General features: G+C 34.9%; 1 protein-coding gene across 3 annotated transcripts in view; it reads left to right on the top strand.

Annotated features, from left to right (window-relative positions):
* Positions 1–24,045, top strand: part of HECTD2 (HECT domain E3 ubiquitin protein ligase 2) — a gene marked incomplete at its 5' end in the record, with an annotated part of 63,247 nt that overhangs the window by 26,787 nt on the left and 12,415 nt on the right. The window contains 12 exons of one of the 3 annotated variants that reach the window (XM_080911961.1): positions 3,159–3,297; positions 4,076–4,178; positions 4,529–4,618; positions 6,715–6,779; positions 10,858–10,903; positions 12,514–12,623; positions 14,170–14,318; positions 14,853–14,976; positions 17,239–17,335; positions 20,616–20,723; positions 21,506–21,638; positions 22,569–22,657. In XM_080911961.1, coding sequence (XP_080768087.1) covers positions 3,159–3,297; positions 4,076–4,178; positions 4,529–4,618; positions 6,715–6,779; positions 10,858–10,903; positions 12,514–12,623; positions 14,170–14,318; positions 14,853–14,976; positions 17,239–17,335; positions 20,616–20,723; positions 21,506–21,638; positions 22,569–22,657 — 1,253 coding nt within the window. Of the gene's footprint in view, positions 1–3,158; positions 3,298–4,075; positions 4,179–4,528; positions 4,619–6,714; positions 6,780–10,857; positions 10,904–12,513; positions 12,624–14,169; positions 14,319–14,852; positions 14,977–17,235; positions 17,336–20,615; positions 20,724–21,505; positions 21,639–22,568; positions 22,658–24,045 lie in introns of those variants that run through there. The other 2 variants (XM_080911960.1, XR_013974931.1) reach the window with 2 other exon arrangements.

Below are 24,045 nucleotides of genomic sequence, written 5' to 3'. Positions count from 1 at the left end.
AAACAGACACAGTGAAACTAACAGAAGTTATGAACTAAATGGATGTAATAGACATCTATAGAACATTTCATCCTAAAACAAAAGAATATACCTTCCTTTTAGTACTTCATGGTACCTTCTCCAAAACTGACCCTATAACTGGTCACAAAACTAGCCTCAACAGATACAAGAAGATTGAAATAATTCCATGCATCCTATCAGATCACCATGGACTAAGGCTGGTCTTCAAAACAACAAAAACAACAGAAAGCCCACATACACATGGAAACTGAACAATACTTAATGATAACTTGGTCAAGGAAGAAATAAAGAAATTAAAGACTTTTTACAAATTAATGAAAATGAAGGCACAACATACCAAAATTTATGGGACACAATGAAAGCAGTGCTAAGAGGAAAACTCATAGCTCTGAGTGGCTCTAAAAAGAAACTGGAGAGAGCACACACTAGCATCTTGACAGCACAGCTAAAAGCTCTAAAACAAAAAGAAGCAAATAAACTCAAGAGTAGTAGACTGCAGAAAATAATCAAACTCAGGGCTGAAATCAACTAGGTAGAAACAAAAAGAACTATACAAAGAATCAACAAAACCAGGAGCTGGTTCTTTGAAAAAATCAACAAGATAGATAAACCCTTAGCCTTACTAACCAGAGGACACAGAAACAGTATCCAAATTAACAAAACCAAAAATGAAAAGGGAGACATAATAACAGAAACTGAGGAAATTTAAAAAATCATCAGATCCTACTACAAAAGCCTATATTCAACAAAACTGGAAAATCTGGATGAAAGAGGTTTTCAAAAGCTCATGCCAGGACCAGTGATTCTTTGTCTTCTTACTGCCCACAGACCTGAATGTACAGCTCAAAGCACCATGTATGCCTGCATACACCCATGCTTCCCACCATGAAAATGGACAAAGCCTCTGAAACTTTAAGGAAGCCCCAATTAAATGTTTTCCTTTATACGCGTTGCCATGGTCGTGGTGTTTCTTTACAGCAATAGAACACTGACTAAAATATTAACCTTAATGCTCTCGTTAGGGTCCACCTTCTGTTCAACTCTTACTTACCAGTCAATTAATACATTGATGGCATCAGTACCCTGATGATTATTTTCTATTTACTGAACTTGTTCTTAGTGTTTTACATGTTTCAGTGAAGAAACACACACACATACACACAAGAGATTTAGATTGCAAGTTCCCCCGTTATAAAAATGCAGAGTACTACAGGGAAAGTAGATAAAAGTAGCTAATGGAGTTGTGAGAGAATTTTCCTATTTTCTAAAGTAAAAAATGGGTTAGTGCTAGATTCTGTGAGTATATCAGCAGAAACAAGCAGACTTTTTCAGTCTCCTTAAATCACTATATAAAACAAAAGTTAACTATGTAGCAAAGTTTAAGATCATGTATATAATTTACAATAAACTTAACTGATAAAATAGCCACTTAAACCCCTAAAAATGAACAGAGTAAATAACCAAAAATATAAGTTCTCCTTAGTGTGAGCTGCTGGGCAGGAGGTATCCGGAGAACTAAGAGAAGCTGTTTAGTGGACCTTGGAATAAGAGTTTCAAAATAATTAATATATATTCATTACTACAGTAGTAATAGGTTCAGAAAGCAGGTTTAGAACAAGAGCTGAAGCTGAAGGGATTTTATCACGAAGAGGTGAATGTAGACTAGGTCCCATGATGCGGAACCAATGAGATATCTGAGGGTTCTCAGATAACTGACAGCCCTTCGTATCCCAGGGTACCCCAAACTGAATTACAATCAATTTTGAGCAGCATAGAGACTGAAGAAAACTAACATCTGAGTGCAAGAAGAAGTGGGTACAAGGGTTATAGAGGTCTCTTTGTTTGAATTCCTCACAGAAATAGCTAAGGACAGAGGTGTACTTGATTCTGTCTTTTTTTTTTAATTGAACAACTTTATTTAAAAAAAGATAAATGTACAAATTTTAAGCATTTTTGCATAAAAGTATACAAATACATTTTTGTCAGTGCTTGGTTTTTTTTTTTAAGGTTTGATAGTATGCATTAAGATCTTACTAGTTACAATGAGCATAAAGTATATGTAAAAATGGACACAACCTGGAATTAGTCAGTTTCCTTGGTGTGTAAGGATTAAGCACAATAATTTTTTCTTTTCTTTTTCCTTTTTCTTTTCTTGAACTTCATATAGTCTGTGAGTTGTTTCTGGGGTGTTCAGATCTTTCTGGGGTTAGTATTCCATTATCAGTGACTGCATATTATGTCTGTTCTTTTGTGACTGGATTATCTCACTCAGGATGATAGTCTCTAGATGCATCCATTTTCTTAAGAAACAGACAGCCCAATGCAGGGTTCTTGCTTCCCTGAAACAAGCAGAGGTTGGAGGGTGAGGTGCACGCTCGGCAGAGATCTCTCTGCTCCCCAGCTACTCGGAACGCCTTCTCACCAGGCCTGTGTCCCTGGATCTCCACTGTACTTGATTCTGAGAGCTCAAAATTAGATGTTCAAGTAAAAATTGGCAGCAAAAAGGATCATGGTCAAATTTTGTAATTTTCAATTCCAGATTTTTATTATAATAGGGAACTAAGAAACAGTCAGGAAGACCATGAAAACACCTAAGAAATGCATGTCCACAATAAGAAAGTAAGATCTTAAATACATGTAACTAATTCAAGAAAATGGAGATATGGGCCAGTATAAAACTCAAAAATAAGAGGACAGAGGCAAATAAGATCTTACCTATTGTGGACACTGATAAGAAAACATGTAAGTGATTTGCATATTTCTGAAAAGTTAATAATGTTAAGTTTCACTGAAATATTCCTTGAAAGACACTATTAAAAAGGAAAGAGAGAAAAAACTATACATTTCATCTATGAAGGGGTTTGGGGAGGAATGGCGATCAATGGTAGTCAACTCTAACTTTATATAAGGTATAGTCAAATAGATGTTAAAGGTTCTAAGTTTATGGAAAGTAAGGTCTAATAGTTGTTAGAAATGAAGTACCTGGAAATTGCTCTTCACTGGGATGGGGGTTTTGTTATATAATCCCAAAGTGAATACATTATTAAATGCTTTCTGTTTATGTTGAATTATCCTGATATTTGCTAATTTGAAAAGGCTTTGATTCATTACATGAAATGTTTTCTTACATTTCACAGTGAGAGACCTACCACCAATTTGTCTTGATGTTAGACAAAAGCAGCGCATGTCTATGGATTCATTATCATCTGACGTGAGGGTCCCACCCCTTCCAGAGCCTACTCTTCCTAGCCAGCCCAAAACTGTGAAAGACTTTGAGTAAGTTCTAACTCATTCTTCTGTGTAGACTGACCTGCATGTCAGCACTTTGCATAGTTTGATGTCTTTCTCTGAAAAATTAGCCTAACTTGTAGATTCTTATAAGATAGACAAAAGTGAAGACACAAAAGACAAGACATCTCAAGTTGAAGATATATTAAGTGTGTGAATAATGGATAGTGGATACGTTGTAGCAAGAGACAGTAAACACCAAGAGAATGAGTCAGAATTGTCCCAAAATAAAATAATTAATTTTACCATTAAAACACACACACAAATTCATCTACTATATAACCTTTCTCTAAAAACCATGTCACCATTCAGAAAATCAAACTGCATAATTTGAAGCACTTATGTGGGAATTCGATAGACTTAAGCCTTAAAGTGTGAAAGCTCCAGAAGGTGGACTATGGAGGAAAAGGAAAGAGTGAGAAAAGGGCACATTTCAAAGTGATGGTTTTTAGCTTGACATGGTAGCGCACACCAAGAATTCTAGCACTCAGGAGTCTGAGGCAGGAGGAGCACCCCAAATTTGAGGCCAACATGGGCTACAGAACAAGACTCTTAGGGGGAAAAAAGTGGAAACAGTAAATTATTATTTTAATATAATTAAGAACTACATATTTATATATTGTTTGTATCAACTATAACTGATTTATGTTGTTTTCAGTATTAAAATTATATATTTAGTGTGCCATTAATTTTTTAAAGAAATTAGGTTAATCTGAATGATGTTTCTCCACTTAGGATTAATATATGATTTTTTTTTTTTTTTTAGGGAAGATTTAGAAAAAGCTGAGACCACAGGAAATTGGAAAACAGTACATGCTTTTTATATAACTGCATTTGATTCTTTCACAGAATTAAATGTTGCATTTAAGGTAATAAATAATATATAAAAGATACTTTTCATGCACTTATAATTTTAAATTAAAAAGATTTCATTTTATAATCAGTATTGACTTAATGTACGTATTTTTAAATTTTATGTATCAAAATATTTGCAATTTACTAAGTATTTATTTCATTGTTATTGATTTCTTTCAATTTTAAAAATATTAAAGCCATTCTTATACATTAATTTTATTTTCAATAATTAATTAATTGCCTTAATTGTTTTTTTGATCATCACACAATAAGATTAGTTGAGATTATAAAAAAGTATAATTCAGATATTGTTGAGTAATACATGAAATATTAAGCATATTTAATTCTTTAATTGAATTTCCAGAAAGATGCCACAGCCTCATTTAATACTATTGAGGACTCTGGGATTAATGCCAATTTGGTGAATGCTGTATTTGATGCCTTACTTAATACTGTAAGTATTGTTTATGGACATATTCCAGTAGTATAATTCTGTGAGTCTTTTTTATTGTACAGCTCTTTTATTTTTAAAAAAGATTGATTTTAATTTTTTTAAAGATTTATTATCAATACAGCATTCCACCTGCATGTGTATCTGTATGCCTGCAGTCCAGAGAGGGCACCTGATCTCATTATAGATAATTGTGAGCCACTATGTGGTTGCTGGGAATTAAACTCAGGACCTCTGGAAGAACTGACAGTGCTCTTAACTCCTGAGCCATCTCTCCAGCCCCAATTTTAGTTTTTAATTTATGTGAATCGATGTGTGTGTGTGTATAAGGGTGCCCACAGAGGCCAGCAGAGAGCACCTGATCCCCTGGAGCTGGAATTCCAGGTGGTCCTTGGCTGGTGTGCAATATTCAGATATATGGGTGCTGGGAACTGATTTTACGTCTTTTGGAAGATTAGCAAGTATTCTTGACCTCTGAGCCATCTCTCCAGCTCCTCTTTCAGCTGCAGCCACTTTGTAACCTAATTACACTAAACAATCTTATTTAATTTTATAATAGAACTTTCTAAAAATTAGATCATTCTTTTTTTAATTATCTGAGAATTAAATAGAAAGTACCTCTGAATCTAATGTGTATTTAGAAAAAGACTTTCTTTTTTAACTTTTTATTATTATTCTTTAATCTTTTTTACAGTTGTTAACCCCCTCCTGGTTGTCTCTCTGACAGTTCCTCATCCCATTCCTCTTCCCCGACTCCAAGCTGCTTTATTTACTCAGGGAAGGTGACTTAAGTGATTCTCAAAGTTTAGTTCTGAATTAGTCATGGGAAGTTACACCGGCTCAGAGACAGATCAAAAATTCAGTTTGTTAGTGTGATTAATTATATTCATGTATTTCCAAAGGTCAAATCATTCTTGTAGAGTTGAACTAAATCCTACATGGCCATAGACCATAGTATATAATTCTTTTCTTTTTCTTTCTTTTTTTTTTTTTGCTCAATTAGCTAATATTTTGTTGACTGTTTTACACCAACCATCCTAGAGGTTCTCAATCTTCCTAATGCTAAGACTCTTAAATACAGTTCCTCATGTTGTAGTGACCCCAACCATAAAATTATTTTGGTTGCTACTTTATAACTGTAATTTTGATACTGTTATGAATCATAATTTGAATATTTTTGCAGGTAGAGGTTTGCCAAAGGAGTTGTGATCCATTGGTTGAGAACCACTGGTCTATACTTTTGTTTTGACTTTGTTTGGGGCACTAGGATAAAACAGTTTTTCTTTTATTTGGTTATTCAATGCCAAAGGTCTTTCTTGAGAACCTATGTACATATAATAACATTATACAGACTGTGTATATGTGTACCATATTACACATAACTACATACCATATATACACATAATAATTAATAAAATGACACCATAAATTTGAAAGAGAGCAAAAAGGGCTAAATGGGAGGGTTTGGAGGAAAGAAAGGGGAAGAGGGATGATGTAATTACATTATTATCTTAAAAGAAAAAAGTAATGTTACTAGAGCATAGCTCAGTAGCACTTGCTGAATTACCAAGACTAACTTGTTAGAATTAAATGCATCCCAAATGGCCAGGTATAATTGTATAATTTGTAATCCCGGAATTAAGCTGGGGAAGATCAAAAGGTCTAGGCTAGCCTGGTTTACATACTGAAACCCTTGGCACCAAAAAGTATAACTTGAATCAAGGTGTACATATCCAAAATATATGCCAAATATTTCTATTAGTAAGTACAATACTGTTGGACTTGTAGTTTTGTCCTCTCAAGGAAAGAAAGATGAATTTATTTTCAGTTACATAAAATTGTTGCTAGTCATCAAAAGGCCACCCTGTATATTTCTGCAAACTGTGCTGCATATCCCGGAGAGCAACCTCATGGTAGTCGGCATCACTGGTGCTCCCTGGAGTTCTCAAGTGTGAAATGGATTACTGCTCCTAGTGTCTCTCCAGTCACCAAGTCTGCTGATCATTATTCAAACAGATCTGCAAGTAAAATTAATGTAAAAATTACAAAATATCCTAGTAATTATTATATCTTATTATTTTCTTTTCTTTTGCCTCCAGCCTCAAGATATTCAGAAGTCAGTATTGAAGGGAATCATTAACAGCTTATTACAAGAATGGAAAGGGTAATTGTAACTGGTATTTAATCTGTATAGATGACTTAGAGACATATCTCATGTTTCTTTATGTGTGTTTTACTCTTAGGAAGTATCTTATATTAAGAGTTTTAATAATGACATGGATCATAAAGGAATTTTAGAATAATTGAAACAAAGCTATTTAGTGTACTGAGGTTTGGATTTCTTGGCATCTGTAAATATGCAAAAGGAAATCAATGAATCTTTTAAAATTATGTGTACTTTTATGTACAGATATATGTACTATGCAGATAAGGATGAGAACTAGTCTATAATGTTTGGCTTCTTTGTAGCCAGTACATTTTTTTTTTTCAGAAAATAAGTTACTAGCTTTAAAGAAAACTTTTGTTACCTCAAGAAAGCACCTCAGGCCAGAAGAGTTGAAGCCAAACTGGGCCTTGGCTACTTACTGAGCATACTGCTAGCTTGATGAAATCCCAAATGAGATGGAAAAAACTTAAAGCAAAGTCATAGATGAAAACCTAAATCTTGAGCAGAGAAAAATGCATCAGAGTTTAATATCCCCAGAAGCTTTAGTCTGAATTTTGCCTTTAATCTGGGGTCCAGAGAAAGATCTTGGATTTCATGTTCATGAATTATTTTTAAATTAGAAAGTCATTTCTGTGTATCTATGACACTGTCCTATAAACTTTGAACAAGTGAGAAATGCTGGTCAGATTTGGTACTAAAACTCTCCTGGACAAAACTGATAATGTTAAAATCAAGATATTTCAGGGTGACCAAAGTATATTTTTTTAAATTAGCAGCTAGATGTGAATTGGTTTATAGACATTCTCCATTTTATTAAACATAGATTCTTTTCTCATACAATATACTCTAAATCCAGTTTCGCTCCCTCAGCTCCTCCCAGTTCCTCCCCACCTGCTCTTCTATCCAGATCCATTCATTCCCTTTCTGTCTCTTACTAGCAAAGTATAGAGCACTAGCTGGTTTGTGTCGACTTGACACAAGCTGGAGTTATCACAGAGAAAGGAGCCTCAGTTGAGAAAATGCCTCCATGAGATCCAGCTGTAAGGCATTTTCTCAACTAAGGATCAAGGGGGGAGGGCCCAGCCCATTGTGGGTGGTGCCATCCCTGGGCTGGTAGATCGGGTTCTATAAGAAAGCAGGTTGAGCAAGCCAGGGGAAGCAAGCCAGTAAGTGACATCCCTCCATGGCCTCTGCATCAGCTCCTGCTTCCTGACCTGCTTAGATTCCAGTCCTGACTTCCTTTGGTGATAAACAACAATGTAGAAGTATAAGCTTAAATAAACCCTTTCCTCCCCAACTTGCTTCTTGGTTATGATGTTTTATGCAGAAATAGAAACCCTAACTAAGACATATAGGCTTGTAGGAGATAATAACAAAATAAAATAATTTGAAAAGAAATTGAAGTTGGACAATTGAAAAATAAAGAGCCTTAAGAGAAGGGCAGAAGAATCAGACCTACATGTATACACATTCAGGAGTTCCATAAACTGAAAGCTGTAGTGTGTGTACGCATGTGTGTGTGTACATGTATATTGGTGGGGACTGGTGTCCAGAGGACCCATGAAGGCCCTGTGATTGCTGCTTCAGTCTCTTAACTTCATATGAGCTTTGTTCTTTTGTCCTTTATCTGCTCTCTTTTCCCATTCCATCTGCCTCCTTTTCCACGGACTTGCCTGAGCTCTGAGGGAGGGATTTGATGGAGATATCTCATTTAGAACTGTGTATTCCAAGGTCTTTCTCTCTGCACAATGTCTGTCTGTGAGTCTCTGTATTTGTTCCCATCTGCTACAGGAGGAAGCCTCTGTGGTGATGGCTGGATAAGGCACCCATCTATGAATATAGCAGAACATCATTAGAATTCATTGTTACTTTTTTTAATTTTCAAGAAAAATAGCATTTAGTTTTATCCTCAGTTTCTAGACTATCTAGTCTCTGGTTCTTGGCCACTCAAGCAATGTCAGGTATGGGTTCTAGTCTCATGGAGTGGGCCTTAAGTCAAATCAGACATTGGTTGGTTACTCTCACAAGGTTTGTGCCACCATTGCCCTAGCATATTTTTCAGGAAAGACAGACTGTAGATCAGAGGCTTTGTGGTTGAGTTAGTGGTTACCGTTCTCTTTTGGTAGCCTGCAGAGTACCTTTCTGTGTTATAGACACTAGAATGTCATGGTAAACATCGTATGTGGGTACCAGCTCAACCTTTCCATGGCCAGTGTGTTGTGTGGGTGTTATCTTTAGCAATGGGGCCTTGATGTCAGTTTGTGGAGAACAACTTATTGTCTAGGCAGCAGTTTGGGTTTTTGGAATGTCCATTGAACCCTTTCAGCCAGCAATTCAGTTGGATGAAACCTATCCCCTGTACTGGACCAGCAGGGGTTTCATCTCCCTCATTATTTGGAGACTTTATTAGGATCACCTTCCTATCTTATAGGAAATTTTCATTACACTAGGCTTCCAGATGCCCTTCAATTCTAGCTGTCTCTCCCTCATTCCCTTCCTCAACCCCATCTCCCCTCCCAATTCTCACTGACCCTCCCATTCTTATTTCCTGTTACATACTTCAGTCTGTCCCTAAAATCTATTCTACTTCCCTTTCTCAGGGAAATCCACATGCCTCCTACTTCCCAGTCCCCTTCTCTATACCTACCCTCTAGGTCTGTAGAATGTATCTTGGTTATCATTTATTTAATGGTTACTATCCATATATAAGGAAATACATACCATATTTATCTTTCTGGGTTCTGAGTTGCCTTACTGAATATGAGGGTTTTTTTTCCTTTCTAGTTCCATTTATTTGCCTGCAAATTTTAAAATGTCATATTTTTAAAAATAGGTGATTAATACTCTATTATGTAAACATACCATATTTTCTTTATCCATTCTTCTGTTCAGGGACATCTAAATTGTTTCCAATTTCTGGCTATTATGAATAGAGCAACAGTTAACATGGTTGAACAAGTGTCCCTATGATAGGATAAAGTATCTTTTGAGTATATACTATGTCCAGTTTGCTGAGGAACCTCCTGACTGATTTCCAGAGTGGTTGTACCAGCTCGCAATGTACTAGCAACAATGGAGGAATATTGTTCCTCTTTCTCCACATCCTTGCCAGCATCTGCTATCAACTTAGTTTTTGATCTTAGCCATTCTGACTGGTGTGAGGTGGAATCTCAGGGTTGTTTTGATTTGCATTTCTCTGATGAGTAAGGATGTTGAATATTTCTTTAGGTGCTTCTCAACCATTCAATATTCCTCAGTTAAGAATTCTTTATTTAGCTCTGATATGCAAGATATCTGATATGCTACCCTGTGTGGGGGTTATGACCCACATGTTAAGAACAAGCACCACTAGTTTAGTGCTCTGCTGGGTTTGTCTTTGTTGAATGGGAGTTTTGTTCCTCTGTTTCTGTTTATTCTTTGGCTTTTCCGAGTGTGATGGCTGTATGCTGCCTAGTAGGAAATTTACCTGCTTCCATGGCCTACTCAGCTGATGTTTTCTCAGGGTATGCCTGATGGTATTAGAGGCTTGGATAATGGGTTGAGTTGGAGAAGACTGTGATCAATTTGGAGGTGGGACCAGAAAGGAAGAGACCACAGCATGATTTTTGCTTTGGGGATGAGACTGGAGGAATTGGATCTGGAGGAGCAGGAGAGATGTGGATCCACTGTCAGCCTACTTGATGCCGTTCTACAAACATTTCTGTCACTACAGAAAAGTGCTAAAGCACATTTTCTTTCTTTAATGCATAAATAAATATTAAGTAAAAATAACCCATGTTAAAAGAAAATGTGTTTTTAAACTACTGATTATTTATTAGACTTTTAATCTACAGTCTGGCTTTTACCTTAAACTGCTACAGCTTTCCTCAGTAACTTGCTCTTAAGTGATACTCAACCAGCCTGCTATTTTCCACGCACACTAGAGACATGTTTGTATCTCAGTAAAAAAACAATGCATGTAAACTTAAATTCATTTTGGCTTCTTAGTTCTTACAAACATATAATGATCATGTTATGTTAGATACTGTGAAATTAAGCACTCATCTGTAATAAATCATGCATGTTTCTTTTTCAGTCCACGAACAAAAGATGATCTTAGAGCATATTTTGTACTGTTACAGGTAAGTTAGAGTTATTAAATTCATATGTCAATCCGCATGTGCATATTAAATTATATCAGTTAGCTATTACTTGTAGTTAATACTGTTCAGAATAGTATTATTAACATTAATACTCTTTAGAATCATATCTACTTGTAACCCAAAGACTAACATTGTAACAAACACTCAGAAGCTAAATTATATGAAGGATTAAATTATAAGTGAGTTCATACCTCCCTACCACGGTGTTTGGGAAAAACAGATGGATTTTCTTCCCTTTCCACTAAGATACTTTTCTTTGAACTAATTGTCACAGGCTACAGAATTTCTCCATATACTAGATTTCTATTTTTTAGTAATATTCATTAGAATTATGATAGATACATAAAAGTTGATACTATTTGTCACAAAGCAAACTGATTACTTGCTCTCTTATGAGAGAGAGAGGAGGATTTAAAAGTGCAAAAACATATTAAGGTATTAAGTAAAAGCAAATCTTTATTTTTAATTTTTTTTAAAAATTATATTATCTTAGTTAACACACTACATTTACATCATTCTTTATAAGTTATCAAAGTTGTTCAGGTATATTGACTCATTTGAAGTTTAAAATATTAAGCTTTAGTGTAGGAAACATACAGATAAAGAAAAGCTATAAAATGACACCATAAAGCTCAGCCATCTGAGAAGCATGTGTTAGTCAGCTGTAAGTTCTGCTCACTCGTCACTCTTTCCCAGAGCTGTCACTGGATAAAGTGGCCAGCGCCCTAAGTTCACTCCTGCCCACTAGTCAGTTTTGAAAAGGGTATTCTTTCTTTTTTTAATCACAATAGGATTAATTTTTTAAAAATTATTTTTACTTTTTATTTGTGTGTCTGTGTGTGAGATACTTGTGTGGCGTACCCATGAAAGTTGAAGTCAGATGCCCTGGGACTAACATTGCACACATTCCGTGCTCAAACCAAACTCAGGACCTCTGGAAGGGCAGCAGGCACTCTGAACCACCAGGCCATCTCTCCACCTGGCACCTGAGTTTTAATAATATGACTTCTATGGAAATTTATGAAATGTACCCTATAATAGAGTTTCAGCTTTGAAAGATAAACATGGGGTTTGCTTAGTTTAGAAGCATTCTTTCAGTCCTTTGACATTTAAAAGTTGTCAGGGAGCATGTTTGCTATTCTCTGTGACAAATGAAGCTAACTTATTTCCCAGTGCAAAAGTTTCACAACTTAAATTTACCTGGCTTTCCTTTTGTTTTTTAAATCAAGAAAATCCACATTATTCTCTTGCTGTTTACTTGGGTAATAAAGATTGCCAGCATTTATGAACAATGGAACAGGGTGCTTTGTATATGTTTTCTTTTTTAAAACTCAAAACCACTCCTGAGATAGAGGTTATTTCCATTGTACAGCTGAGAAAATTGAGAAAGTTTAAAACCATGCCTAATGGCACACGGCTAATATATGACTCCAAAGACTAGAACAGAAACCAGTTTTGCTTAAATAACAAATTGATTGTTTTGAAAGAAATACACAAACTCAAATGTAGCTTCCTGAATTTGCCGCTTAAAACTCATTAAGCTTTGTGTTTTTCCTTGTTAACGCAGTTATCTTTAATGTCTTTTTCAGAATCCTCAATTTAATATCACATCTACATATGTCATCTATGCTCATTTGCTACGACAGATAGCTACCTTAGTGGAAGCTGACCATCATTTCCTAGTTCACTGGCTTAAAAAGTAAACAAGAACTTTCATAGTCTCTCACTTTTAAATGTGATATTATTAATTTTATGATAAACTATTGTAAACCTTTACAATATTTAAATGTTTTGAAGATTTTATAAATGATGTTTATACTTTGAAATGCTTCAAAAGCCAGTTATAAAATGTATACTTTAGTAATACATTAAAGATACATACATATCTATTTTTAAACTAAGTTACCATGTTCTTGTGAAAATTGTTGAAAAATTGACCACTTGAGTTTTTATATAACACATTTCTGTTTTTTATACATTTCAAATGGATTTGCTCAACTATTGTTTTATTATGTCTTTTTATTTCCACTCTTGTTTACACATTTTACTATATATGTGATACTTTCTCCTTATTAAAAATACCAGATTACAAAAGCACATTACTTCTTCCCATCAGGACTATATTTACATTAAGAGACATTTTTCCATGATTGGACAAAACTAAAGAGGCAAAATATTTCTGAAATAAAATTTAAATACTGTCAGTTCTCATGATGACTATAATAATAATAATTATTATTATTAATTATACTAGTAATAATTACTATTATTGGCAGTAGTATTTAAATACCAACTGTATTTACAAAGTAACCATCAATGCTGAACTAGCACACATCACTGAGCCTTTGCTTGGGTGGGTTACCAGGAGCCTCTCCTATCACAGTCCTGTTAGCTCACCAAGCATCCACTTTATGAGTGCTTATACTTGATGCTTTATTCCATGTAAGTTGATTAGTTGAGATCATGATGGTTGCACTATACGCAATGCCAGTATAGCTCTAACACACATTTTGTTAGTACAACATACCACGTCCTTCTTGTTCACTATAGAATATCACATCCTTCTTGTTCATTAGAACTAACCAACACTTAATTGTTACACTGTATGATCTTTGGATTTTGAGACAGGCCAGCCTGGAACGTACTTTCCAGTGGACCTCTAACTCACAACTGTCCTGTCTCAGTCTCCCAGTTACAGGGATTATAGGTGTACACTGCCATGCCTGGCTAAAGGGCCATTTTAAAATAACAGAATCATTTAAAAAGATATAAAATATGAAAACCATGATCTTAAACTACAGAAAAGACAATTGGTGACTGTGTGAGAACTGAAGGAAGGGTTAGCACCACCGTGCTGAATCTCATTCCTACATGCCAATGCCTCGAGGCTCTCACTGTTCCATGTCTACAAGTGGCCATGAAAACACAAGTGCTGACCTGGGGCATAAGGAACAAATCTTAGCATACAGGTTAGTCTTCAAGAACAGGATCTGTGGATGATGAAACTGGCTAAATCCTGAAAGCCTTAATAATTATATTAATGACACTGCAGTAATTTTGGTGTTTATTTCTTATTTGAGAAATAGTATTGGTAGCATTTCACATCTTTTGAAATGTTTTCAACGTAATAAATATAACTTGTGAGAATGGATAGTCTATATTCTATGTGTATTGGTCTCTAAAAAATATATCGACAAAATAAGAAATGAAAGTTTTGATTGGAATTATTTCAAAATCTTTACCAGATTATCCCAGAAGAAATTCAAGCAACTAGTAGAGAGGTTGCTGCAGTTTGTTTCTTTACGCCTGTTTCCAGCAAAACCTGAAGAATTCCCGCCTCTAACAAAGTGTACCTGGTGGATTCCATCAGCCGCTAAAGTTCTGGCTTTACTTAGTAGGTTTTGATTATTCACTCACTCTTCCTTTTCTGTTGATAAGTATTAGGGACACATCTTAGGGATCACTGAGTACTAGAGAGAGAGCTTTAACTTTTAAACCATAATTTTGAAGAAAAAGTCATTTTCTCTTTTATGGATTTATAAAATATAAATTTTTAATTATAAATGTTTTACAAAGCTGGGAAGAGCTTTGTTTCTGCTTGTATTATAGTCTTAAGTGCATATGATTCACTAAGTATTCATTCCTAAGAAAACATGAGTTCCCACTAATTACTAAGGACTCCTACAAGAGACAAGGTGGAGAAATGACCATCTGCCCCTTCTCTAAATATTTTATGATCCTCATCACTTTTTTTAAAGCAAGAAATAGCATATTTACCACAGAGTTTAAAATGGCCTTTTCATTGAACTGTGGTTATTTAAAACAGAAGTTTAAGTTAAGGATAGCCAGTAAATATTAAAAATGTGTTTATTAGAATAAATCACACACGTATTGAAAAAGAGCACTATATGAGAACTTCTCTTAACAGATACTGCCAACAGTTTGGTTCACCCACCTCTTGTTCCTTACACTGATTTCTATAATTCTACCTTGGATCACATTGATCTCATGGAAGAGTATCATACTTGGCAGAGCTTTGGAAATTCTCACAGGTATGATCAATATAGCTCATTTAATTATTTACCTAACAAAATACTATTTAAAGTAATAGCTAGAGTTTAAGTTGGTAGAAATAATATGTATATAATTTCCGTATATATAAAGATTGTTTAGATATGTAGCTTTAAAATATTATATCAAGAGGTTTAACTTTTGCTACATTTTCAGTTTATATACATATTAATATCATTTTGTTTCAATTAATAGTATCTTTTCAAGAACACCAAGGTTCTTTTTTAGGTATGAGGTTTCTTGGAGCTTACCTTCTATTCTGTGTGCTGTCATCACACAAGGGGCCGTGTTTTTTTTTTTTTTTTTTTTTTTTTTTTTTTTTTTTGTTTTGTTTTGTTTTGTTTTTCTCTAAAGGATTAGAAGATAAATATTTTCAATTATGTAAATAATACATATTGTTATTTTAACATGAAAAACCTTTAGGCACTATGCAAATGAATGACTGTGAATGTTCCAGATTACTTTATTTACCATCTTACCTTAGATGCCACAGTGCACCAGTACCTAGTCCAGTTCATTGATCACACACTTACGGCCATTTAATATGTATCACTTGCTCCCTCCATCTGCACCAAAAAGTGATTATGAATTAGTTTTACAAAAAAAAATGATATTTCAGAGAAAGGAGCTTCACAGTTTATTTAGTGCAACATTTCAAAAGACTTGGCTTAATTCTTGAATACACTGTAATTTTTATGCACACATCTACTTTGCATTAAATTATCAAACCTATCCCAAACATGAAATATTTAAGAGATGGTGAGATGTAAATACACATATAAAAACCCAAAGAGCTCACATAAACACACATATTGCTTAAAATTTCCAGTAATTCTACCAGAATTGGCCTAAAATTTATAATGGCCCTCTGTTCAAATTTTAGTGTACATATGAACAATCAAAACTGAAAAAATGTTTCCTTTAAGAACTAGTCAGTCTGAGGAATATTTTTTGGTAGAGTTTCTTTTACAAAGATGCTCTTATTCCTGCTTTAGTGTAAGTGTAGCCATGAATCACCTAATAGTTTGACTATCTCATTGTCAGCTTTTAATATGAGTTCCTTCTAGTCACAGTGGAACATATCAATAATGCACTACATAGGTGTTCCAATTGGTCAGCTGGAATCTGGAGTGAGATCTGGAACTCAGGGCTAGTCACTATTGGCTGTGGGGTGTTTACCTGGGTACTTTATTTACAAAGTAATTTTTATGTGTTTTATTTTTTTATAAAACCAAAATGACAAAGGTTGAGAAGCACTGTTTTAAAGTCTATAATGAAACCAACATATATCTTTTTTAGGCTTGTTGCATTTTCTTTTATTTTCAACCCTTTAGATGGCTTTAGTAACTCAACATTAATTATTAGTATTGAGCAATTTGTATTATCAGTTTTGAATCAGAGAAAAGGCTGACTAATGTTTATTACATAGGATTATCTCTTCTCATGTTTTCTTTGCAACTAATGGCCACAAATATAGCTCCTACCATGTTCAGATGAACATAGCTAAAACTGACAGATTTGTTGCAGTTACTTCCACTGAGCTATACCCCATCTACACTGCAGCCACTTCTAATGGCAGTCTAAACTCTGAAAGTATTACTGCTGCCATAGTCATTCCACCCACGTGCGTTACGACTGAGTAGTTTGTGGCTTTCATATATAGTGTAAGACTATTTCCATGCCCTTGGATAACAATGTTACAGCTTTGTAAGTTAGTACATTTCATATTTTACAGTTTTCTCAGTTTTATTATACCGCTTCTAAACTTATGACTGCTGCTTCTTTGCTATTATTGTCACTGTGTTTCTTCACTTCTGAACTTTACACATCAAAAATAGTCCTTGAATAATAAGTTATATATTCATATGAACATGTAAATATTCTGTCCTATTTCTGGACCATCAACACTTGCTTCCTGGTCCTGCTGCTGGCCAAGGTTTTCACAGGTGATAATATAGGTAACTGTGAAATGGAAATGATTTGTGTGAACAATGTAAATGACTAGCACATATTTAGAAAATTAGTTGTGGCTTCCTGTAGAGAATTAAAACACTGTACTTCTAGGAATGATACATTTTCATAGGTTTGTGAACATGAACTCAGGCACATAAAATCTTTTGTGAATGGCAAAATACCATACAAAAGTGATGTTTTATATTGCAAGGAGGGTACCTTAGATTCCCTTAGTGTACTTTTGCTAAAATTGCACCATTTTGCTTTTTCTGTTTTCACTTGTAAAGCAGGTTTTCCTTCTGTCAGTACCCATTCGTTATTTCTATAGCTGCAAAAAAAATCATTATTCAGAGAGACTCAGAGCAACAGATGATAAGCATCGCAAGGGTAAGCCAGTTATGAAACATGTTTATGCTGACTGTAATTAATATAGTAAATAATAAATACGTTAAATGTCTTGTGAATTTAATAATAGTTGTGAATAATTTTAGTGTAATTAGGAAATGTTAAAAATAAAGTTCATGTTATTTACCTCCACAAGGTAGCCCTGTGCACAATATGGGAGATAGAACACCCCTCATCTAGTCAGCCTCCCAGTATATTATAAATGCAGCAGAAATGTTTCTGATAGACCCAAATTTGAGGAGCTTGTTGGGACTTCATTGTGTAACCATGATGAGACCAGAAGTGCCTTAACACTGATCATTCACATTGTAGTACTTCTGGAGTTCATGAAAATCAGAAACAACCAAAACATTAGGTGATTAACACTAATATATATCTTATAGAACTAACAAATATGCTCAAGGAGAGTGAAAGTTTTTATAATTGTTTCTTGCTATGTGGAAAATGCACAGACTAGGAAATGGACAGACTAGGAAAATGTAGAGCAAGGTAAAGTTTCTCCCTTGGCCTCTGCACTGCCAACACTGTTGAGGACAGCACAAGAGTGAGCGCTCACACTGCTCCTCTACACATTTGCACATATCGGGTGCCTACTGCATAGTGAGAGTACGCACAGTGTTAAAGATGAAAGAGAAGCTTGGCTTCTTAAAATGGAAAGAAAAACAGAGTAGACAGAAATTATTCCCAAGTTGTCTTCAAGAGTACAACAAAGTATAAATTAGGGTATTTCAAAATATAAAAATAATATTTTATTCTTCAGCAGTTCAGTTACTGGTTATATTTATTTCTGTCAAGGAAAGACTTAAGATTTTGGTGCCTGAAAAGTTCCCAAAATTAGCTTGCACTTGGGTGTGGAAATATTTTATGCATATGAAAACACTGTCGCTATCTTCAGACACACCAAAAGAGGACATCAGATCCCATTACAGATGGTTGTGAGCCACCATGTGGTTGCTGGGAATTGAACTCAGGACCTGTGGAAGAACAGTCAGAGCTCTTAACCACTGAGCCATCTCTCCAGCCCCAAGTATGGAAATATTAGAAGAAATTTTATTGCCTGTGGCTCCAAAGATAATTCCAAAGCCATGCTGCCCCTAAAGAATGAGATTAAATGGGCATATATGACACTAGATACTGGCTTAGAAGTGAATCTGTGTAGCCAGTCACCTTGACATTTTTGCTTAGTTGCATGTCTGTGTCATGTGTCTTTTTTTAAAAAGTAATTTCTTTCCATGTGGCTGTGTAGTTTGTTACAGTTTCAATAAAGTAGATAGCACTAGTTTATCTAGATTTCTCTTGCAGAGTGCTACCACTCATGCTTAATGTATCAGATGCCATTCAGTGCTACAGTTCTCCTGTGGGAAAGGAGAGCCCAGATATCCTTTCACAGACCACAAGAGGCGTGGAGAGTAGAGTGAAGACTCAGAGGCATTGTTAGTTCTTACTGGTTCTTCCTCACTTCCCCACTTGAATTAATGACTGGTGACTCTTGACACAGCTTATGCTATAATCTGAAATTGCAAAATTAAGTATATAAATTAGTTCCATAAGACTACCTAAAATTCTGCCTTTGATGGTCATTTGAAGCATTCTTATGGAAAATACACATTTCCAGTGAAAAGGACCACTAAGTTTGTCTCCATTAGCCTAGGGTAAATATATTTACTGTCAACATGCAACAGCTATGTAGGGTCAAAAACAGGATCACAAGATGAGAAAGGATAAGACAAAGATCTGTTACACAAAACACTGTCCAGGAATATAGACTTCCTTCATAAGGTAGGTCCTAGAAAAACAAAAATCCACTAAGAATCTTCACACTGGAGAGCAGAGGCCTGGGGAGACTATGGATTGGCGTCTATTATAGTAATCTACAAATCTTAAGTTTCAAACTCTATTTGGGGCATGAGATATTGTGTAATAGCACATTAGTGGACTCGGATCCTTATTTGCACAGAATTCATTTTCCTTGTCACCAAAGACAATGAAATAGTCTAATAATCGTTATCTAGATAGTAAATGTATATCGATTTTGTATAATAAATATCATTTATATATTTCTTATACATTCTAATATGTTGGTTTTTATATACTCAGTGCTTATATTTTGGAGAAACATGAAAAACATATTTCTCAAATCTTTTATAAATATGTATCATCCAGCATATATGGAAAATTGACATTTTGGTAAATTTTCTTTTGGTGCTCTTTAATCAACAGAGGCAATGCAATGTTGTATACAGAATTTTAATCCCTGCTTGAACTGTTTGCATAGTTTTTCTACTCATCTTTTAGTAGCTGCATTATATTCCACTTACTAGATATACCTAGGATAGTTTGAAGCTTTTATTTTTATTGATTTTTTTTCTTTTTTACATTTTTATTGGATATTTTTAAGTGTTATCTCTTATTCCCAGTTTCCCCCTCTCCCATTCTTATTCCCCTTCCCCCTACTTCTATGAGGCTGCTCCCCCTTCCACCCATCCACTCCCACCTTAACACCCTGGCATTCCTCTCTACTGGGGAAACAAGCCTTCATAGGACCAAAGGATTCTCCTGTTGGTGTCCCCACAAGGCCATTCTCTGCTACATATGCAGCTGCAGCCATGGGCCCATCCATGTGTACTCTTTGATTGGTGGTTTAGTCTCTGGACACTCTGGGGAGTCTGGTTGGTTAATAGATATTGTTCTTCCTATAGGGTTGCCAACCCCTTCAGCTCTTTCAGCTCTTTCTCTAACTCTCCTCTATTGGGGTCCTCATGCTCAGTCTGATGGTTAGCTAAGCAAGATGGAATAAATTTATATCTAATCTTTAAAATTCCCCAGAGTAGAATTAAAGTTCTGAACATTGATTAATATCTTTGAACCTATAGACACATTAATTTTATACTTTATAGAAATAGACTATTCTTTTAGGATAAATTAAGTATCCAAAAATATCTTAATCCTGAGCTTAGCATTAGGAATACATGCTTTTTTGCACAGGAAACTTTGCGATTAAAGGCCTAGGGCCTGTGGGAATTGCAGTTTAGCTGTTCAACCTTCTCACTGAAAAACTGAGCAAGAGTTTGGTAACTTCTGGCTACCAGGGTTCCAAAATAAAGTAATAATAAGATGTTCCACAAGCTAAAATGTATGTGATTGATTTATGAAATTATTTATGTGACAGCATAAAATTAAGCTATTTTGACTGTTTTAAGTGTTTTAAATGAAATTATACTTTAAGTAAAAGTGAAAAATGTTTGCTTTCTTATTTAATTAGCAAAGTCTTGTGGATAAAGTATCTCGAAGACAAAGACCTGATATGAACATGCTATTTCTAAATATGAAAGTAAGGAGGACACATCTGGTTAGTGACTCACTTGATGAGGTAAAATTTATTCCAAAATGGTTCTTATTTCTAAAATTTTTTAAACTATTGTTTGCATGTGCCAATATGTATATTTGCATAAATGATGATATAGTTAAGATAAATTTTATGTAAATAAGCTTTATAACATTCTAATGTTTATTAGTAGTTGGTTAATTTCTCATAGGAGTTGATGTAGAATATGTAAATATGTAATTCATATTTCTTAGTGTTCTGTCTGGACACTGGACCAGCTATCTTTCTTCTTATTAGGTGTACAGCAAGTCATTTTTAGTTCTCTACACCTTAGGTTGCCCATCTATATATAAAATTGCAGGTCTGACCTATAGGTTATAGGGCATATAGGACCTATTCAGAGTCACACAAATACTCATGAATATATATTGCAAAGTTCCTTGCATGTACACTGCTGCAGTCAGACTATCATGTAGTTAAGAGATAATGGCTATTTTATCTATGTGGGGTTTTAGTGTTGAAAGAGAAAAAGGCCATAAAAAGTTATATTATAGTCTACTAAATTAAAATTTTGGACACAGTATGATTCTTGGGGAATTGTCAAGGCATCTGACCCCTTCTTTTTCCTAATCTATAAAATGATTAATAACACCTAGTTTATTCTGTCTGACAAATTGGATGGATGGATGGATGGATGGATGGATGTTTATGTAAGTAAAAATAAGCTAAAGGCTGCCTAATATTGTTCCCAAAAATGAAAAAATAAATAAATTCCCCTTTCATTGCTCTTTGTTCTGTCTGCCAAACTACATAACTTCTTCAAATAGTTGACCCGGAAAAGAGCTGACTTGAAGAAGAAGTTGAAAGTTACATTTGTAGGTGAAGCTGGTTTGGATATGGGTGGCTTAACTAAAGAATGGTTTCTTCTTCTAATTCGCCAGATTTTCCATCCAGATTATGGTAAGTGTTGAATGCTTATGATTGTTGTCACTCTAGACTTGTTTGAGTTCAGGTGTAGCCCTGATAGTTTTCATTTGTAAATTAGAATTTGTACAAAAATTGCCATACATCTCTTGAATAAATGAAGTAAATGGAAATGTGCCATTGAAATAAAGAACAATCAAATTTTAAAACAAGCCTATAGTTTTTTTCTGTACTATTATGCGAAGTTTCTTCCATTAAATAGTCATTTTAACAAATAGAAGTCTGTGTTCCTGGGAGAGGTTTAGTCAGTAAACGCTGGCTGTGTGAGCCTGAGAGTCAGCTCAGGCCCCAAGTATCCATGTGGAAAGCCGGTACTGCTGGCACTCCTTTCCCAACAGCACCAGGGAGGTGAGACAGACAGACCCCTAGAGCTTGCTGGCCGACTAGTCTAGCTTAATTGGTCAGTTCCAGACTCAGTGGGAGACTCTTTCAAAAATAAAATGGACCATGACTGAAACATTTGACATTAACCTGTGGATTCACACACAGATGTACATGTGAACACACAAACATGTATACATGCATATACCACAGAAAATTAAGTAGACATTCATAGCTTAATTTTTTAAGGACAAAAAACTTCAATTTTATTTTATTTAGAGAAAATGCTTATATAATTATTAACATCTATTAAATGTTTTCCTTCAAAGGAGAATTTCTATTTATAGGGTATGCGTATTGTACATATTATGAATAACGTAGATGAATGTGTAAAATCTTGTACATTTTCGTAAAAACTCAAAGATATAAAAAATGCCTTTTATAAAATTTTACTAAGATTTGTGAAATTTTTAACATGAAAGATGATTTGTAGCAGAACTGTTGATAGTGATTTGCCTTTGGTAGATTTAATATGTGTCTTACGAGAGTTTTTTATCTTGTGGACAAATTGTGTTTCCTCTGCAGGCATGTTTACATACCACAAGGATTCACACTGCCATTGGTTTAGCAGCTTTAAATGTGATAACTATTCTGAGTTCCGATTGGTTGGAATTGTATCCTTTAAACTTTCCACTAGGAGGTGCTACTAGACTAGGGATTTTTTTTAAGGTTTTTTTTTTTTTTTTTTTAATTTTTTCAGTCTATAGTTTAGAAAAATGTTTTAGAAAATTAAATATTATCAGATTTATTAGCTTTTCTCTAGTCTTTATATAAATGATATCAAACCTCCATAGTCTCAATACATTTAAAGAAAATTGCTGACTTTTAAATCTTTATTTAATCTCAAAATGATTATTTATATATCAAAATAATCAAAAATTTTAAAGTTTTTAAAATCTAGAGTATTTTCCATTTGTAATAAAATACTTTGTCCTTGTATGCTGTGCTCATTTACTCAATCAACTAAGTTGAAATTGTAAAAATTAAATTTAGCTTTTTTAATGTACCCTGAAATTTCAAGACATGAAGGAAGTAACACTAAAAATTTGAAAAGTAAATGCAATCGGAAATATTTAAAACATACATAATTATTTTATGCCTTTTTTAATTTCATAAATTCATTTGCCATTTCTCATCTCTATCTCAGGTATGTTGTATAATTTATTCCTAACTGGTAGAGCAAAGAGAGGTTAGATATTAGACAAGGATGCCTTGTATATTAGCTTTTTTTTATTGGCTATTTTCTTTACTTACATTTCAAATGTTATCCCCTTTCCCAGTTTCCCCTCTGGAATCTCCCTATCCCATCTGCCCTCCCCCTGCCTCTATGAGAGTTTTCCCCAGCCACCCACCCATTCCCATCTCCCTACCCTGGCATTCCCCTGCATTGGGGTATTGAGCCTTCACAGGGCCAAGGACCACTCCTCTCACTGATGCCTGATAAGGCCAACTTCTGCTACATATGTTGCTGAAACTATGGGTCCCTCCATGTGTGCTCTTTGGTTGGTGGTTTAGTCTCTGTGATCTCTGGGGTTCTGGTTGGTTGATATTGTTGTTCTTCCTATGGGGTTGCAATCCCCTTCAGCTCCTTCAGTCCTTTTTCTAACTCCTCCATTGAGGGCCCCATTCTTAGTCCAATGGTTGGTTGAGAGCATCTGCCTCTGTATTTGTCAGACTCTGGCAGAGCCTCTCAGGAGACAGCCATATCAGGCTCCTGTCAGCAAGCACTTCTTGGCATCTACAATATTGTCTGGGTTTGGTGACTGTATATGGGATGGATCCCCCTGCAGACTCTGAATGGCCTTTCCTTCATTTTCTGCTCCAAACTTTGTCTCTGTATTTCCTCCTGTGAATATTTTGTTCCCCCTTTTAAGAAGGACTGAAGCATCCCCTTTTTGGTCTTCCAACTTCTTGAGCCTCATGTGGTCTGTGGATTGTATCTTGGGTAATCCGAGCTTTTGGGCTAATATCTACTTATCAGCGAGTGCATACCATGCATGTT

This window comes from Micromys minutus (genome assembly GCF_963924665.1).
Source record: "Micromys minutus genome assembly, chromosome: 2".
Classification (NCBI taxonomy): Eukaryota; Metazoa; Chordata; class Mammalia; order Rodentia; family Muridae; genus Micromys; species Micromys minutus.
This window is presented reverse-complemented; position numbering and strand designations above follow the sequence as displayed.